The 19,995-nt window shown below is 44.7% G+C and overlaps 1 protein-coding gene across 1 annotated transcript; it reads right to left on the bottom strand.

The window, feature by feature from the left end:
* Positions 1 to 1,700: 1,700 nt before the first annotated feature.
* Positions 1,701 to 19,499, bottom strand: fscn1a (fascin actin-bundling protein 1a). Its single transcript, XM_005743476.2, has 5 exons — positions 18,383 to 19,499; positions 7,784 to 7,940; positions 6,555 to 6,676; positions 4,422 to 4,589; positions 1,701 to 4,130 (listed from the first exon to the last, which is right to left on the bottom strand). The coding sequence occupies exons 1-5, from the start codon at positions 19,485 to 19,487 to the stop codon at positions 3,922 to 3,924; spliced, it is 1,761 nt and encodes a 586-aa protein (XP_005743533.1). The 5' UTR covers positions 19,488 to 19,499; the 3' UTR covers positions 1,701 to 3,921.
* Between the last annotated feature and the right edge of the window lie 496 nt (positions 19,500 to 19,995).

Raw genomic sequence — 19,995 nt, forward strand, 5'->3', positions numbered from 1 at the left:
AAAAAAAAAAGTGTGTGTGTCTGTGTGTGTGCAACAAATGGAGCTGCTGTGGTCAGAAACTGGCAAGAGTCTAAAAATGAAGCTATGATTACATGAGAAACGAGCAGGGGAAGAAAAGACTAGGGTTTCCAGAATTATCCAGGTTGAACTTGGAAAATGTCGTCTTCTTGAGGATACAATAAATAAATCAGTTTGCAAGAACAAAAGAAGAATTTAGCCTGAGAAAGTCTTGGGCTTCAAAGTAAGCTTTAAATGTCGAGTAAAATGCAGACTTTCTCCTTATATGTGTTAACAACCCTGCCCCCCTAGTCTGGCACATTCATTGCCCTGATCCGTCCTCTGCGGTTGAAGAAAGTAGTGAAGAAAGAGAAAATATGTGAAGCTTTTGGATAGTTTTCTCCTTCACAAGTTTACCTTCACAATAAAGCATGTGAAATGAGACCATCAAAGTGCAAGATGGACACGAACATAGTCTTATTTCCTGACATTTCACATGTTGAAATACTTTTTAAAAAAAAAGTAAAAGGCAAACTAAGATTGCAAGAACAGCCTCCCCTCAGAGTTCTGCTGGAGATTTCACCCTGTTTTTCCTTCCCACAGTCACAAAGTGCTTGTTCATAGTTGATCATCTGACTGTTGGTGTGATTTGATGCTATATAAATAACTGAATTGAGATGAAAAGAATCAAATATTTGTAAATATTTTTAAAGTCTGGAACCTGTAAAGATCCCCCTTTGACATGTCTCTACTGGAACCATTTTGTGCTGCTGTTTGTAGGTCTTTGCAGCTTCAAGGTAGCCTTCAGCAAGTGACACAAATGCTATTGCATTGTGATCTTGGCGCTTTTAAATCCCCAGTTTTCCTAAAGAAGCACTTTGATAGGACACTGCTTCGGAAACATGCAGGCTGCTTCTAATACAATCCATTTGCGGCGTCTGACTGAATCCGTCATAAAGTGTAGCTCTCAGATCCGGATCCAATCAGCAGCCACAATATGAAAAAACTGACCCAGTTATTTTTGAGTGCCCACACCTCCACCACGCTTCAGATCAGGAGTACTTTTCCAGGCTTTTCTCTTCCCATCATTCTTGAAGTTTATCTTAATTCTTAATATTAATTTGTCCATGAATGTCTTTCCTGGACTGATCAGACTGCTTAAATCTTGCCCCTACCTTTTTGTGATGCGATACCTCTGGTTTGCATCCAATAGTATTTTCCTAGTTTGAGGTTTTCACATTGTTTTTCTTAACCATGGAAATAATTCTGTCATCATGCACTCTTTTGTAGTCTTTCAGGCCTTTTGGAGTTTTAGATTTTTATAGGCTTACGTTGCTCCATAAGCAGATTTTCTTTTTGAAAATATAGGAAAATATTAAAAATGTCTGTAATTCCACAGCAGTAATGCAATATTAACATTAAACCCCTCAGACTAAAGTTTAAAGCCTCCATTTGATCATACCTGACTGCTTCTTTTTCACAGAAACTATAACTGACCGAGTATCTAGGTGAGCTGCGTGATCAATGTAATCAGAGCTTTGAGCACTACTACTGCAGCAGATGTGCACTTTTTTTTAATTAAAACTACATGCAGTTCAAAAAAAAACAAAACAAAAAGCAGTTCTGGAGAGGAGGTCACTGAGGACACCAGGGTTTTGTCTGAAACTTGCCAGGAAATGAGAAAAAAATACCATTGAGCCACATAGCGTTCCAAATCCCAGTTTTATTGGTCGTTGGATTTTAGGTGAACCAATGGCACGAGAGAGAGAGAGAGAAAGATTAATCCACAAATATCAAAGAAAAATTATACAAAATAATACAAAAGGAAGTTCCAGTTATACAAAGCAAAGATGTGGACTCTTTTTTTCTAATTTGTCTACTGCCCGAAAACTCAAGAGTAAGGCACAGTCATTACCACATGTTTACCCTTCCACATCCGTTTGTCTAAGCCCATGTCTTGGTTACCTTGGAGAAGCTGGTTTCTCCGAGGACAACTGCTCCTTTTATTCACTCGAGATTCTCAACCATTCATGCCAAAAAATTAAAAAAAATAAAAACCTTCAGAAAGTTGGACGTGGGCTAAGCAGTGATTGGTTTTCCATACTGACCTTCAGATCAGAGGAATGCTGGATGATGATGGGTGGAAGAGCCCAATAATTCAGGTGGGGGCGGGGGTGCACGTGCCAAGATCATCTTTGCTGGATCGTTAAAAAAGAAAAAGAAAAAAAAAAGCAGCAGATAGAAACTTTCTGCTTCTGTTAGTATGAATGCAGACTGCTGAAGGGTCAAGAATCGAAGAGGTGGGGGAGGACCCGTGGGTGCAGCGTGCTACATGACTGCATTACAGACCACTTGTAATCAAACGCGAAACCAAACTACTTCTTTCCTCCTTTTAAAACAAGTCTCTACTGAACTTTCACCAACAGTTCAGACATAAGAAAAAAAAATCCAACGCAAACAGAAATGGAGACGTCGCTGTAAATGCGGTCATGGCGCTGCTCGGACCGAAAAGAAGCAGCAGATTTAGGGAATGGGGAATGGGTGTAGAGGTGGACAGGCAGTAGGAAAACCGTCCCTGGACGGTGTGCGAGATGCTCAACGGGACGTTGTTAGTAGCACCAGGTTCCAGTTTTTGTCGGTTCCAGTATCAAAGGTTTGGTCTACATGTAAAGGCTGAGGCGTGCGCCAAGTCGAGGGAATCGAAAAAGCAGCTTTCAAAGAGTTTATAAATCATTTTACTCCAGTTTTTATTTTTTAGGACTACCTACTGTACACTTACCCATGATAATGTCTGTGCCTCGGACATGGAAAAAGAAATGAATCCAACTGTGTTTCAGACTTTTTTCCTCCTCCATTACACATACCACACGTGGCCCATCATTTTTAATGCTTCACTTAGTTTCTTTACACTATTCTTGTGACAATTGTATTAGCGATCAACTTCCTACTTCCCATCGTTTGGTCTAGGAAATCAGACTTCCTGCCAAAACCAATGAGGAAACAGCTAGAGGAACTACACGGGAAACTGTTTGGACATTTCCTACACTTGAGATGAAAAACGGGCGAGACTGAACCCTTCGATCAGAACATCTTCAACATCTTTATCATCAGCAGATCCACTCCAGTTGTATCACAGTCATCACAGGCGCACGAGGCCCGCTCATGAGAGAGAAAAGGAAATTAAGAAAAAAGAAAACAGCCTGGTGAGAAAACCAGTTTCTACAAGAGCCAACCATCAGAGAAACAGACCTCCTCCTTCCTATCTTACAGCCACCTGACAGGACACAGCAATGAGGTTTGAGTCTGTTTTCAGAGATCAGATCAAGTAGAAAAAGGACTCTACCAGATCAGCTCAGACACCATAAATACTGCCACCGTGTGCCGCTCACACAAACAATAGAGACGAGTGGAAAGACGAGGGGGTTCACTCAGAGAGGAGGGGGCTCTTTAAACGTGGCTCTGCTCTGCTCTGGGGGGGAGAAACAGCCCAATCGTAAGGCGAGGACGGAGTGAGTGGCGGAGGATGGGGGGGTGGGGATGGGTCGAGCAGCAAACCAGATTGGAGCAGAAGAAAAGTGCACAGCCCCGTGGTAACTATGGCAACAGATAAAGGTCGGCACTGCAGAGCAGAGCTGGAAAAAAGAGAGGAAGGATAAAAGGAAAGGAAAAAGGAGCGTCTCCTTCTTTCCTTCTTCTAACCTTCCTGTTCTCTCTGTGCAGTTCATCAACATATAAAGTTATAAGTACAGGATATACTGAGGAGCAAGAGGGGAGGGAGGAGGGGAGGGGGGGTGAGGACACCATATATGTGTGGACGGGTGGTGTCGTCGAGCCGCCGCCGTGCTCTCGTTTCCCTCCTCCGGCATCACGGCGGCAGGCGACCACATCCCCGTTCGCCGCGGGTTTTCCCCCTCCGCGTCCCCCTCAGTACTCCCACAGTGTGGCGGTCTCAAGGTCGTCGGCGTTGGCCTTCAGCACGCCGGCATGGTCGCCGCGCAGGTATTTCCCGTCAGCGGCGTGGCAGATGGCCAGCTTGTTGTAGTCGCAGAACTCAAAGAGGAAGTCGACGGGCGTGTCGCTGCTGCTCACCACCGACTGCTCGTTCCCCACCATCCAGTATTTACCTGTAGAGTCTGCAGGAAGAGTGGAGAGGAGGCACAGGGGAGGAGGAAAAGTGAGGATTAAAAATGATAATCATGGGGAAGAAACAAAAGATTGAAATCCTTTTTTGGCACAGACACCTTGTGAGTCCATAGTGAAAATCTAAATCTCTTGGAGAATAAATGATTAAACCCCCCGTGTCCGTGTCTCTCCACATACTGACGTTATAGCATCAGCTTGCTGACTGTTTAAGGTTACTACAAATGAAAGTTTGCATTAATATGACTTCTCCTCTGCAGGACCCAGTTGTGTCGAAAACAGACCTTGCAGGCTGTACGCTCCATCTCTGAACTCCAGAGTAAAGTAGTCATAGGAGGAGCGGTTGGAGTCCAGCGTCCCGGTCACCTTCCTGCAACCGATGAAGCCGTGCTCCCCGCGCAGCACGATGATCGGGCGGTTGATCAGCTTCATGATGAACTCCTCAGACTCACCTGAAAGAGACAACAGATGTGTCAGAGCAATGTGCGGTCTTCACATCAGCACATTGTGCTTCTTTGTTTTGCTGGAATGCTGCTTATGATTAAAAATGCTGACTCTTTGTTCTCATTAAAAAATAACGTATGTGATGCAACTCATGTCAGAAATCTGTGTCAGCGAGTGCTCAAGCTGCCAAAGCCTCCTGAAAGAGAAACTGCAGCACAAAGCAAAAACCCGTCAGCTTTGATCCGCCAATGCTGGAGACCAACGCCTGATCTATAAGCGGAGCATCTTGTGATCCGCTTGCTGACTTGTAGTTTCTGTCAGCCTAAATTCTGTGCAAAAGCTTGGCATTTCCCTTTTTAGAACCTCTGTGCCACCGACTAATGTGAGGAAAAAGATGTTTGCAGAGTGTTGATCTGCCTATTAAATGCTAATGTTACATGCAGCCAGTTAGCACAAAGACTTTCATCATGTGCTTGTAGCCAAAGTTAATAAACACTTATTAATAAAAACTTATCTGGCCAAGCGTTACATGTATAAAAATTCAGTGTAATGTCAATGTAAGGACATCAATGTAACACAAATCAACTCAACTACTTGACAATATGTGGCATCAGTGTATGAGGAAAATCTGCAGCTGTTAGCTAGCCGGTTAGCTAGCTGGTTAGCACTGACATCAAATCTGTCTACAACTACAAAAGACTGTTAGGAGAAGCTGTTATTTCAACATTGTCTTCTTATATCTGACCATTTTCACAGGGAAGATCTTTTGTTTAAAACTATGAATCATTCAAGAATGAAGAAAAGGCACCCAACACAAACAATTTTAAATTGCACCTTTAGGCACGTTGTTGCTAGCAGCCTATTGCAAAAAACAAAAACAAAAAGAACACATTTGCTCTTAGGTGAAAGGCCTGACACACGACCTGAGAGATACATCCAGAACTTCACCTGACCCATCTACTGTTCACTGATGCCTCACGAGAAATGGTCTCAGTAGAAAGGTGATTGTCAAGAAGTCATTCTTACTGACAAACGGGGAGAAAAGGCTGTAATAGGTATACCAAACTATACAAAAACTGGACTGAAAATCTGTGTCAATGCGCTTTGCAGTGATCCCCAACACACTGTCAATGGGATAAAAGCATATCTGCATATCTCGATAGAAAAAACACAATGTTACACTGTCAGTCATGGATTGGCCTCCCCAGAACCCAAACCTCAACACCACTGAAGCAGTGTGGGATCATCTTAACAAAGAACAGAGCAAAAGCCAGTCAACATCCAAAGAGGAGCTTTGAATGTCCTTCAAGAAGCCTGGAGAACTGTTCTATACCTGCGCAAGAGAGTTCAGACTGTGTTGGAGACTAAAGGGGATCTTACCAAATATTGACTTTCAGTCTTGTATAAACTCAGTTTTTTTAAGTACTAGAAGAGCTTAAAATATTCAGTGTTTGAAGGTAACATTAAAAAAAAAAAACCTTCATAATGTCAGCATAACCTGTATTTTCTAAAATGCCAATATAATGTGTTGGGCAATGGTTTCACTTTCCATGTTGTGGCTGATAAACAGCACATTCATGGCTGTGAGAGATATAAAGATGTTTTTTGTTTTTAGTCAGCAGGAAGCTTTTCACTCATTGCACAACACTGGTAACAAAAGCCAGCCCTTATTTATTTTTAGCGTCACACACACACTCTTGCTTGCTCAGGAATTTTCCCATGATGTTTCCAATCAGCACCATTAATTCAATACATCGAGTAAAAACTTGGCAAAAAACGCAAACGAAAAGACTGCAACAGAGTTAAAAAGCATTAAACAGCTTACAAAACAGAACCCCTCCACTCAAGTGCACAACTGGAGCCACAATTGAATTACTTCCACTGCACTGAAATTCTCCCCGTCACTGCAGAGGTGTAAATTGGTTATCCCCCGTGCGTCTGTTTGCACGGCTGTATCAACACGTCGCACTAACCTGCACTGTCGATGGTGGCCGCCAACTGGCCGTTTTTCTTGGCGGCGACGTATTTCCCATTAGCAGCTCGGAACGTCAGCCTCTTCCCACGCCACTCAATGTCAAAGTAGCAATTAGCTGATCTGCAGAGACGGAGAGAAAATTAAAATGTAAGAGTTAAAGGAGTACCCAAAAAACCTTACACAGCAGTCAGATATGCAGTAATGCACTCGCAGGATTGTCAGCTAAAAAAACAAAACAAAAAACAAACATCTTCACAGACTGAGACACCCAGCAGCTTTATCGCAGTGCAAGTGACTCTTGGGTAATTGGATAGGTAGGATCCGGGTAGAGGGATAAGCTTGAAGTCTTTGGTTAAGTGGAATCAAGTAGCTTACTAAATCCTTTCACTTGGGAGAGGATTTTTTTAAAGTTGATTTTGATTCTCTGAAGCTCGGAAACATCCTCAAAATGTTTTCAGCAGACCACAGCTGGTTTAAAAAAATAAATAAATAAAAAAAAAAAAAAGCACTTTGGTGGTCTAATCTGCGAGAAGTAAACAGAGGGAAATCTCAAGAATGTGATTGAGGAATGCGGTGAAGTTCCTGCAGGCCCCCCTCAGTGTCGAGGATCTGCTCGGTCTTATCTTAAACAGAATGATCTGCTTCTGAGCTCCCTCATAGCGCATGCTTGTGACCGAGCTGATCAGTTTACTGCTGTCCTCTGCATCATTCCTGCACAAGTGCAAACACGCTAATGCTAAACATCTGCAGCTCCTCCTGATCACCGCACATAGTTTCCTCAAGAAAGAGGCTTTAAAAGTAAAACTCTCTTAATACTGAAGCATGACATGTAAAATGACCAGACTCCCACTCCTGGATCTGTCTGGGGACTCACAGAGAAGTGACTCAAGAGCATAGGGTCAAAGGTCAGGGGTTAATAGCTAGCTCTCTGGTTGGACTGAACTACTGTACATTAAAGCAAATGACTCCACAGGTTAGGGTTGCACACAAATGCACTTCAACTCCCACAGCATGCCACAGCTATGAACATGCCATCAATCCCTCCCACACACAGGTCAAATTACGAGTGAGGACTAAACACCAGAAGCTATGACGAACCAGTTTGAGTTTTCCACAGTCAGCACGCGCGTACACACACACACACACACACACACACACACACACACACACACACACACACACACACACACACGCAGGTGTAGCTGTGATGATGTGTGCGATTCTTACTTAGTGGAGGCCGTGCACTGCAGGCCGCCGTTAGCCGTCAGGGTCCAGTATTTCCCAGCGGCAGTCCGGAATGCGCACTTCCTGTTTTCACGGCAGATCTCCATCTGGAATACCTCTTGGTCACTTTCTTCATCCTGATTGGCTGACAGGTCCATACCTGTGCGGGGTTAAAATGTTGGGGAGACCTTGTCAGGCTGATGAATATGAGAGGGATATGAATAACCACATAAGATTCATCATTAACATTCAACACACACGCACGCACACGTGAGGCAGGTAACCGTATAGTAAGGACTTCTTCTGAAACTTCTATACAAACATTCTCCAAAAGCTTTTTCTTTGCAAGGATTATGAGGACATCAGCCCTGTCCTCATAATTCAATATGTCCGGACGGCGCTGCATGCACCCTTATACCCACCGAGGTATACACAGCCCACACGTTCACATCCGCTGGTCAGGATCAGACGTACCAAATGAACAACATCAGTCTGCTTAGATTAGTGAAGGATTTAACACAGCTGCACACAAACCCACACCCACCCACTCACATCTGTCCTGGTCTAGACAGACCCCACTACACTTCAAAAGGATCAGGCGTCACAGTGGACGGTCACAGCACACAGAGTTTGCTAGCCAGCAGTGACAACAGTCTCTGCGGGAATCTGAGAAGGCACAGCAGCTCTGAAGCTAAATACTTACATCTACATCCCCAAATAATGATAAAATATTAACATGCTTCCATTTTTAGCATGAAAACATTACTCAACTAAAGTATAAGTTGTTGGTTTTGTAGGCATTTAGTATTTCAGAGATATTTCCCCCCCCCCCACTCTGCATGTCAGTGAGAACATATCCCTAATATGGTCATCTCAGGCACACAGAAGCTCCACCCACCTGCTGTTCAAACCTCCTGTTCATGAGGGGCAGCCAATCAGATATCAGAAGAAAACTGCAACAAGGCCCAGTGTAAGATAAAAGGATTATTTTGAACTGTGAATCATGCAAAGCTACTATAGCAGATTCCAAGAATATGAAACGAGAGTGATGGTGTCCCTTAAGGTGTACCAAAAGCAATGGGAACTATCTGAATAATTTGATTGGCTATTTAATCGATGGCAGCTAGCCTTGACAAAACTTGTAGGCCAATTTAAAAAAAAAGAAAAAAGCTTTAGCTCTGTGAACATTTAAAATACATCACAGTTATAATTGTCATTTCCACATCCTTCTTCCCCTGCTGTATATCTGTAGTCCAAAAAAAACCTACAAAAATCAGTGAGTCTGTGAGTGCATGTGTGTGTTTGTACAGATCAGCAGACCTCATTAAAATCAAATCAACCTTAGTCAGGCACTCAAGAGCAACAAAGAGGTAAACACATGAGTCAACTATAAGAGCGAAAACCCAGACGCACAAATACAATCTAAGCAGCACAAAGCCCGCCATTGTATATGATGAAATCATACTGTGCACTGACCTATAGCCAGAGGGCTCACAAAAGAGAGAGAGAGAGCCTGTCTGCTATGTAAATGTGTGCAGAGCAAGAGGTGAGAGGGCGAATCAGGAGAAGACGAAGAAAAAAACAAAAACAAAAAAAAAACAGCCGCACAAGTGGCACAACACATGTTTGTGAACACATTAACCTTTACCCCAACAGTAACTATTCTGCCAGCAGCACTCAGTAACAGTATTCACACAGAGCCAGCGTTACATGAAGGTGTTCAACAGTTGCTGCTCACGGACTGTGTCTGGCGCTCGGGATTGAGTTTCTGCAGAAAAATGCAGAGATGCACACATGTGCACACACACAGATGATTAAGAAGGAAAATATAACCATAATGGGAACCACATGGAGAGGAGGGGGTACGGAGGAAACAAGAATGTTCATTTAGAAGGGTTTGAAGAGGACAAGGAGAAAGAAAACTGGCAAAAAAGATCCGTGTCCTCCAAGATAGGACACGTCTCTGAACTCTCCTCTAATGCTCGCTGCTTCCTGCTCAGCCAACGCAACTCTAGTAGCAAAGCAGAGCCCATGTATTACCGAGACTGTGGCTATGCGTGGATCAAACCATCTGCTGGTGGTTTTGACCCATGACGAGCTTTTGGCTGGTATTAGAGACAACTTTACAATGCAAATAGCAAATGTGCTAATTTTAAAAAACACTACAAAAGACTCTTATGAAAGTCATTCAAAACCTCATTTTAATATGAGGTCTTTACTTTTGAAATTTTGACTTGTAAATGATAAGAGCACAAAGAAAAAAGCCCGTCAAGCGTGAGTTATGTCATCTGGGTTGTGTTAATGTGAGCTGTTCATTCAAAGCAGTAGCATGGGCTCTGTTTTGATACAGTGTCGAGGCGGCTCTATGAAAAACAAGCAGTTTGATATCCAGCTCAGGAAGTTTGGGGTCAAACCAGACAACCAGGGCGAGGCAAACAAGTCAGTGTGGTAATTACTGAGCTTTAAAGAGCAGGTGGTAGGTGGACTTGTTACTGTGGACAGAGCCAAGCTAGCTGCTTACATCTGTTCATTTCAAGCTAACCTGGTGCTAACCTCAGTTTCATACAAATGTGATGAATTACATACGAGACTCACAGCACTCAAAGTCACTGAACAGAAATCTATTCAAAGGCAAAGTTGGTGGTTTTCTCGCGTCGTCCTCCAAAAGAACCAATCAAGAGCCAAACCTGGAAACCTGAGCCACTCATCAATGACACATGGAGCACAGGTGTTGGTGGCGGCCATATCTATTCATTAGTATGCACTTCCTCCTATCATTTTTCTTTGCTGGCTGTTTCCATATTATGAACTGGCATGGCTTTTTCAATCAGTGCTCTGGTGAAAAGAGCTAGATATGTTCATATGGTGAAAAATAACTTGCATGAAAATCCTTTAACTGCTTTCAAAGACTGCACACTCACTGGCCACTTGTTCAACTCCTTGTTATTGCAAATCTCTCAACAGTCAGCCACATAGCAGCAACTCAACACATCTAAGCAGGTAGATCTGTTCAAGACGACCTGCTGAAGTTCAAAGCGAGGATCAGAATGTGGAAGAAAGGTGATGCAAGTTACTTTTTATACATAGCATGATGTTGGTCCAAGTATTTCAGAAACTGCTAGCCTGTTGGGATTTTCCCACAGAACCATCGGTTTATAGAGGATGGTTTGAGAAGAAAAATGATTCTCTGGATAAAATAGCTTGTTTATACCAGACAAGAATGGACAAGCTGTTTTATGCTGAGGAGACGGTAATTCCAACAACCACTCGTTATAACCAAGCCATGCAGAAGAGCATCTCTGAATGTAAAACATCAAACCTTTGAGCAGTTCAGCTACAGCAGCAGAAGACCACAGTAGAAGAAAACCCATCGAACTGATGCTAAAACTCACACAAAATCATTAAAATTGGACAACAGGAGACTTGGAAAATGCTGCCTTGTCTGAGGAGTCTCAGTTTCTGCTGCGACATTCACGTTAGAGACAGAATTCGGCATAAATAACATGAAAGTTTGGATCTATGCTGCCTTATACCAGCAGTTCAGGCTGCTGCTGGCGGGGTAATATTTTGGGAGATTTTTTCTTTCTGCTTATGAGGCGACCGGTGAAATTAGATTACAGCTTCAAAACGTATAGCTGTGTAACCACACATCTTATCTGACTGTCATCAGTCAAGAGGATAAGCATACTTCCCAAACTGGGGAAGTTTTCAAACAAACAGTCTATTCAGTTGCGCTCTGCCCAAGCAAAACAACTACTTCAGTCTAAAATAAAACAACCGCTGACACCAAATCATCACAAGGCTCGAATACGTTCATTTCAGTGACCGATGACTTGGGGTAATATCAAGCATCACACACTTTTAAACTCAGTTTAAAATATTGAATAAAAGGTCAGCAGGGTTCACTTTAGCTTCTGTTTTTCATTCTCAGTTCAATGTTTTTCATTTACTTCATTTTTGTACAAATCTAAGACGTCTGATTTTTACGTGTATGTCTAATGTGCATTTTCACACAGACACTGAAAACCGGCACCGGCTAAAGTCTGGCGTGAGTTTGGAACTGTTAGTTTCAGCGGAAAAACAAACATGAATTTCACTATATGAAAATAAACCCGGAAACTAAGACGCAGTTTTGCATGCTGAGCTGATTTGAGTAAATGATTCTCTGAATATCTGATTTGAATAAACTTCAGTCAGCCTTGCAGATGGTGTCAGACACTTTCACACATTCAGCTGCCTTGTCTTGAGTTATCACAAGGACATTAAAAAAAAAACTGCTATAAAAATACCAGACTGACAGACAAAACAGTCACCCTGAAGGCCGTGCAGCCTCAGCCGTGAGGCCGAGGCTGCTACACAACCAGATCTGTCCACACTGATCAGTCTTGAAGCTCACAGGGTTATGAAGGACAGAGAGGGTCTGCAATCATGTACACACACCAGCAAACCACACATGCCGATTCCGCCCAAACCTCATGCACACACTCTACTTAAACAACCCCTCCATCTTTCTGTCCACTCCACCCATCGCACTCAGCCTAATGGCGGCAGGCACAGATTGTCCTCAGTGAGCCAGCACCAGAGGCCTGCTGTGAACGCACGCGATTCTATCAAGCCTACTTTGTGTGTTTGTGTTTGTGTGGCTCCTATTGTTCACCAGGCCCTGACTGAGGAGGCGACCAGCTGGGGCACAAACAGGGAGCCAGATCATCAGCTTTTGTTCTGATCCAAACACACAGAGTGTAACCAGCCGGCCCACACTGACTGAAACACTGCTGCTTCAACTCAAAAAACAAAAACAACACACATGCATGCAGAGAAAAGGAGGTCAGGCATGTGAGAGAGTATCGTGCCCAGGGATGCCCCAACTCTTTGGGCAAATTGATTCAAACTGTGTGTTCAGCTCGTCTCTACTGAAGTACAGTTGCTGTGAACTCAAGGACGGCGATGTGGAGACACACCCAGAGCACGGCAGGATGACACGCTGGAGACCAGCTGAACCCTAACCTATAATAAAGCGCAGACGTCGAGGAGGAGAGGTTCCCCCCCCCCTCGTGGGTATGCAGCTGACGCGAGGCCGATCCTCTGGCGCGCTCCCAGCACACAAACACGGAGAGGGCGTGCAAACATTAAAACGCCAGCGTGCCCACTCAGTCACAGCCAGCGAGCATTACCAAGGATGCATAAATTAAATGCTTCCCATCTTTTTTATCCTACTGGTCGACCTTGTTGCAGTGAGAGAAAGCAAATAGTCGCCCTTCACCCCGCGGGGATTATCGCACACCAGCCAAGGTCAGAGCTGCGCCTCTCACGTCTCACATCCTGCTCGCGGGTGGGGATGAAGGAGGCAGATAGGGTGTCAGGGCTGACTCGTGGCCAGACACAACATGGAGCCAGTGTTTCTGCTTCCTGAGTTTACCACACATTGCACGGTTGGTTTCACCCTGACTAATGTGCAGACTTAAAAATTATTTATGAATTAGGAGATGAGGATTCTGTCAAATTAATGCAAAGCAACCACAGATGAATCTGTAATCCGTATAGATGACTTTATAGGGAGAAGCAACCATTTAACAAGAGTGAGCTTTGTAAGACAATAGAGATGTTTAGGCTGGCTACATTTAAAGCTCAGTTTGTTCGATCCCCAGACTGTGCAAGTGTCTTTAGTCACACCTCATTTTCTGATATTTCGCTTCCAAGGAGCCAGATTTTCTTAAAATATGTCATCTTCAGGCTGTTTTTTGTTGCATCAGTTGAAATTGATCATTTTCAGAGGAATGGGGTTGTTTTTTTGTTACTACTCACTGAATCATTCAAGAGATTTAAAAACCGGCTCCCAGCTCTAGAGATAAATCAGCATAGTGTCTGCACATACTGGACAACTTAGTATAGAACCAGTTTTAAATAGTAAATTTATTACTAGCGTCCCGTCAAAAAAAAAGAGAAAAAAAAAAAACATTAGCTCACATTTTGTTTACTTGAATATCTGAAAAATGCCAAAGATACATCATTAACAAATAAAGGTGAAAAAAAGAATGCAAAGGCCTGACACGGGACCTGAGAGGCATGGATTGGCCTCCACACCCCAGACCTCAACCTTGTTGAACATTATTGGGATCATCTTGACAAAGAACAGAAGAAACAGCAGCCGAAACCCAAAGAAGAACTTTGAATGCCCTTAAAGAAGCCCTGAGAACTATTCCTGAAGATTACTTAAAGTATTATATACACAACTATACACATACAGTATATGATATTGCATGTTTCAACAAGCTGCTGCACTTCTTTCTCATTTTCCTAGTAAATTACAAAGAAATAAAGGGAGACTTAAGATGGTACACAGTACTGTAAGCTAACTGTTTCACAATGGGGGTTGGAGGTTTGGTTGAATCTAGTTGTTTTCATAGTCCTTTGGGTTTTATGGAGACAGCAGGAGCTTTGTCACCAAAAACCAAAGACCTCACATTTGCCCCTCAGGGAATTGTTGCTTACAAAGAACAGTCAACACTCGGTGGTCACAAAGCAACCACCGGTCGCCAACAGGATGTGACGGATTCTTATTGTTTTAGCTGACAAACCAGCACTCAGTCTTCACTCACACTTGCCCTACAGTTTAGAGGAAGAACAGGCCACTAAAGGGCCACCGAGCTGCAGGCTAACTGACTGATAATTGCGTCCGAGTCCATATGCGGGTCGTTAAACAGCCTCTCTGAGAATTCGTGACCAGAGACGAGAAGAGTGGATGTTATGAGCCGGAAACAAGCGGCAGCACTGAGTCAGTATAAAAAGCAATTACAAATGCTGTGAGTTCAGATTAGTGAACAGCAAAAACTGTGGCACCGTTTGGGTTTTGTTTAAAGTCACACAATGACGGACATCAGACTTTACGTGAACCAATATGAAATATTGGATTTATTAAAACACTGCTGGGCTGTAACAATAAAATAAATCACAGAAGGGAGTAAAGAGTCAGCTCCTCTCTTGTAAAGACATTTGCAACATTTGAGTTATTTGCAACATTTTAGATTAACGGAGGTCTCATGAAGAAGTGCAAACAAAAGCACTGATAACGTTTCTAATCCCATTCAGCTCAGAGTCTTTGGTAGGTGTGTTTGGATGAGCTGACTTAATACTATCAGCTGAAGCTGCATTCATAATATATTAACCATCTGCACCGTTGAGGTGTGCGGATGCAGATTCCCATGACGTAACCACAACAAATCAAACGTGCTAAACCTGAAACGAGCAGCTGAATCTTTTTCCTCCAGCGAGCTCCACTGTAACACTGTGTCTGTGCAAACTAACCTGCAGTAGCCAAAACTGAAAACACACAATGCAGACCATAATTTTATCTTAAAGTAGGGGTGCATGAGAAAGATAAAAAGAAAAAAGGAGAATTTCATGACTCAATAATCATGGCCGACTAATGAAAGGATGTCTAAACTGGATTTACTGCTTTTGAGCGTGAGAACTTGACAAACAGCAATTAAGTGCGAGTCACCAAATCAACAGTTTTGACTGGACAAAAGCAGCTTTCAGAGTGACCCGACTGAGCTGGCCCGAGCCAACCCCCCCCAAAAAAAGCCAGCCGATTTTAACCATCATCACGGCTTGGGTCTGTCAGCCAAATAGCCGCTTTAGAATGGAGTGGAGGGGACTATAAGCAGCTGTTGATTTGAAAAAACATCTGGAGGCAGTTTAATTCCACTTGGCATTTAATCTGCATCACAATGATCCCGTTGTTGGCGGGCTGAATGTGGTTTTCCCCCCTCTCAAGATTCGGATCTTCTGCTCGTTATAAGTTGTAGCGGTCAGAAGGGACGACTTGGGTTGAGTCACCCATGAGCAAGGCATCATGGGTACATGTCTGATATGATTTCCAATATTTCAGCATAAAGCATCTAAAGACACAAGAAGCAGTCTGATGGCAGTGCTCCTTTCCCTGCACCGTTAAGTTAAAGCAACGCACTTAAAAGTGACTCACACCACCTGTGACATCACTCGCTGGTTTGTAGACGAGTTCTGGTCGCAGGCAAGAGACATTCTGAACCCAACACCTCTGTTTGACCTTTTTCTCACTGAGAAACATCGCGTGCAAGTACATTTTTGTTTGTCTACAAGGTAACCATCAATGCAGATCCACCACGCTGCATCCAATACTCCATGTGTCACTCGAATCGTAAAGAGATAGATATGACAAACTGCAGTTTCCTCGATTACAAGCCACTTAGTATCAAAATTTGCTTAAACACATGCATGTAAGCAGGATACTGCACCTTCCATAATAAACTGTGGTGGAGCAGCCAGCCATTCAGATCACAGTGTGATTGTTTTTGTGGTGGATTATTAAAGAGCAGTTCGTGCTCTCATTGCAGGGGCCCATCCTTTTAATACCGCAACCTCCACCTTCAAAATGGACCACCATTTTGTGGGTTGGGACTGAGCTTGAAGCTGGACAAAAATTAAAAAAATAAAGTAGCAACTCCTACTTTGTGAGTCGAGGATGAATGTCTCTGTGGCAAGTACACAAAGCAGGGAGACAGAGCAAACATGCCCGGGTGTGACAACGATGAGAGAGGAAAATGAAAGGATAGACAGATCACACTTCATGAAAATAGAAGCTGTAGTTAAAAAACAAAGCAAAAAAGCCACTAAACCACCAGTCTTCTCAGCAGACGCCAGATATTCAGAGCGATTCAGAGAGCATCAGTTATAAGTCGTTCATTACTTTCAGAGCCTCGCGGCCTCATGCAAATACTCAGAGATTACTGCGCTGGCTCACAGTGATATTTAGAGAATGATTCACACACTCTCGCTCTGATCTCAAATTTCTGCTGAGTTCATCATACTTTTTTTTTTTGTTTCAGATTAATGATGGGAAAAGAGATATTCAGGCACACATCAAGGCTGACAACTGTTCAGCATGCGGCATGCCATCGATGACGACTGGAGACACACAGCAGCCAAGCCTGAAGGCTTGGTATGAGTGGGGGAGGGGAGGGGTGGCAAGGCAGGAGGAGGGGAAATATAGAAGAGGTGTTAAAAACAAAGGTTAGAACAATAAAGGAGACAGAGACTGGGAAAAAAGTAAGGAGGGGTGAGGAAAAAAGGAAGGAAGGAAGGAAGGAAGAAGGTGGAGGGAGAAGCTTGTGTCCTTGCCCAGTCATGCAGCCGAAAATCAGACATGCATGAAGACCATGAGCTCTCACTCAAACAGTAATGGAGGGAAGGGGGAGTAGATTGAAGAAAAACAAAAACTATTCCGCCTTATCGAAGCTAATAATCACATCAGCAGTGGATGCTGCTGTGCATCTCTCTTAATGAGACACAAAGGCTCCAGTTTCAGCTTTTCCATCCACATTCACTGGACAGCTGAGACTGTGGAGCTTTTTCTGCTGCACAGATGGTGAGGACTCTAGTGTTGCATTTTTAAATGCTCCTGGTCATATTAGTCAGAACCTCACCCGACCTAAATTAAGCAAGCTGTTTTGGTATAAAGACAAAAGTAGCAGTTGCCTACCAAGTTTTCAGTCATCTTCTCCCCTTTCTCTAACTGTGGAGCCATTCTGCTTCGGTGGCACGGTCAGCCTTCCAGTTTAAGACTGTTTTACATTTGAATGAAGGCACGCGTGCACACGGTGCTCTGTGTGTAAGAGGCTGAGAACTGTGTACATGGTGGTGGTTTGTAAAGTTTACTGACCATAGACGATACAACAGCGCTTTTAATCCGCTCCAGCCTGAGGGGGTTGGGAATAGCGAGGGGTGGGAGGGGAGGGGTGGTGGTGGTGTGGGGGGGTCCACTATATTAAAACCCTCAGCTAATGATGGCATGGATTTCGTGCTGCATTTTGTAGAGGTGGGCTGATCGATCCAAATATCGATAGTATCGATACCAATGCTGGTATTGATATCAGATGGATACAAGCGTGATAGAATCAATGGAAATCATCTACCCCAAACATGCACTATGAAAAATGCAAAAAACAAAAACCTAGTTTCAGAGTACATGAAAAGCTGAAAGGTGGGTTTTGTTGCATTAGCGCCAATTATAGTGGAATGTAAAAATCAGTGATTCAGTGGTCATTAAAATGTGCTCAGAATTTGCAAATTAGAGATTCCTCTCATAAATCATGACACACTACTCTCCCCTACATAAGCTGCCAATATAGTTTAAAAGTATTGGTACTGGTATCAACAACACTGGCCCTGTATTTGCTTGGTATGGCACACAAGGAGTACTTTTTATGCAAAGAGGGTGATTTGGCCCAAAAGACATTGTTTAAACATGTGTAAGTGTGCACAGGCCTCTGGTGTGGGACTAGAAGTCTAGGCCATGCTCTGTGTCCATCATTCAGAGTGTCCATCATTCAGAGTGTGTGTGTGTGTGTGTGTGTGTGTGTGTGTGTGTGTGTGTGTGTGTGTGTGTGTGTGTGTGTGTGTGTGTGTGTGTGTGTGTGTGTGTGTGTGTGAGAGAGAGTTAGCGCGCGCTGCAGGAGGGAGATGCAGTCTCAAAATTCCATCACGTTAACCCTTCCTCTACCAGACACTCTTCACACACTCACACACACACGATCTGGACCGGACCACCACCACCACACCCACCTTGCCGGGTGGAGACGTTCCTCTCGTTGGCTGCGGTGAGCACGACCTGCGGGTGGCTCTGCTCCAGCACGAACATCTCGTCCTTGCCCACGCGCGCGCTCTTGCCGGACTTCATGGTACCGGAGGGCCCGGAGGGCGCGAGGTACCTGCCGCTGCAGTCCCTGAAGGCCACCTTACCGGAGCGGAACTCCAGCGTGTAGCCGGTGCTCTTGTCCGTCGTGGCGACCAGCGCGCCGTCGTTCCTCAGGAAGCGGTTGTCGGACGTCTGGAGGTGGTACCGCTGATCTCGGAACACGAGCGTGATCATGGAGTCCACTCCCCACGGGACATCCCGGTCGATGGCGATCTCGTCCACCTTGTCGCTCAGGTGCGCGTACCGCTTGCGCGTCACGCTGAAGATGTTCACCTGCGGGTGCATGGCGATGTGCACGCTCCATTTCTCCGCCACCGAGGCGGTCTGGGCGAAGCAGATGATCCGGTCCTCGGTGCCGCCCAGGTAGCGGCCGTGCTGCTCGGACTGCAGGGACCAGCGGCCGTCGTCGTGAGCGGTGATGACAAACCGGCATTCCGGACCCGGGGTCTCGCTGTCTCCGGTGACGTTCCCGTCCTTGTCGGCGGCGATGTACCGGCCCAGGTGTGACTTGAGGAAGAACACGTTCCCGCTGGAGTCATCGCCGCTCTGCTCCAGGGTCCAGATCTGCTTCTTCTTCATGGACGTGGCGGACGCGTTGATTTTGAAGCCGAAGGTCTCCGCCGTCAGGTATTTGTTCCCGCAGTTGATGAGACCGAACTGGATCTGCAGCATGTCGCTGGTTCCGTTCGTCGCTCCGTTAGTTGTCATTGTCGCTTCTGTGCGCTCGAGCCTCGGACCGGTTCTGTCCTGAGAGGGATGAGAGAAGAACGAGGAGGAGGAGAGGGGAGGAGGAGCGGTTCTGCAAGTGAGCTCGCGGCTGAAAGGGTGGGATGCTGTGCAGCCTCGCGTGCTTCTCTTTGTTTGGGGGAGTCTGTGAGCGCGCGCCGCCGGTCCTCGGTGCTCTGCCTGTCTCAGCAGCGCGAGACCGCCGCCACAGCTGCAGCCTATATAACCATCAGTGACGTCGCACATCAAACCACGCCCTCCAGGATGACCAGCAATCTGGGAGCAGAGCTCGGTTGTCTCCTCTGCTCGAACCCTGTTGCTTTTATCGTCTAGTTTAGGTATTTTCCCCTGTTTTCCCGCTTCCCATCAGAATTCCATAGAAGTCTAATTGTGAACAGTGTGTGTTGGTACAAGCTCAAAACTCTTAAAATGGTCTTAAATTCTTTAAAAAGCCCTCTATTTTAATATCTAGCGACTCGATTTCCACCCAAGCATTAAAATAATATCACTTTCTCTCGCTTTCAGACACATATGAGACCGGTTCAGCATTCAAATCACGAGGACCGTGTGCGTGTGTCCGCTCACAAAACAGCTCTATTCATGGGCCGAGCATGCACATCAGAGGGCTGGAAACAAAGAGGTCAAACAGATCACACTGGCATCTTCTCAGTCCATGTGCATGAGTGAGCACCCCCTCTCTCTCTCTCTCACACACACACACACACACACACACACACACACACACACACACACA

Source organism: Pundamilia nyererei, unplaced genomic scaffold (genome assembly GCF_000239375.1).
Source record: "Pundamilia nyererei isolate P.nyererei 1_Seehausen unplaced genomic scaffold, PunNye1.0 scaffold00132, whole genome shotgun sequence".
NCBI classification, from domain to species: Eukaryota; Metazoa; Chordata; class Actinopteri; order Cichliformes; family Cichlidae; genus Pundamilia; species Pundamilia nyererei.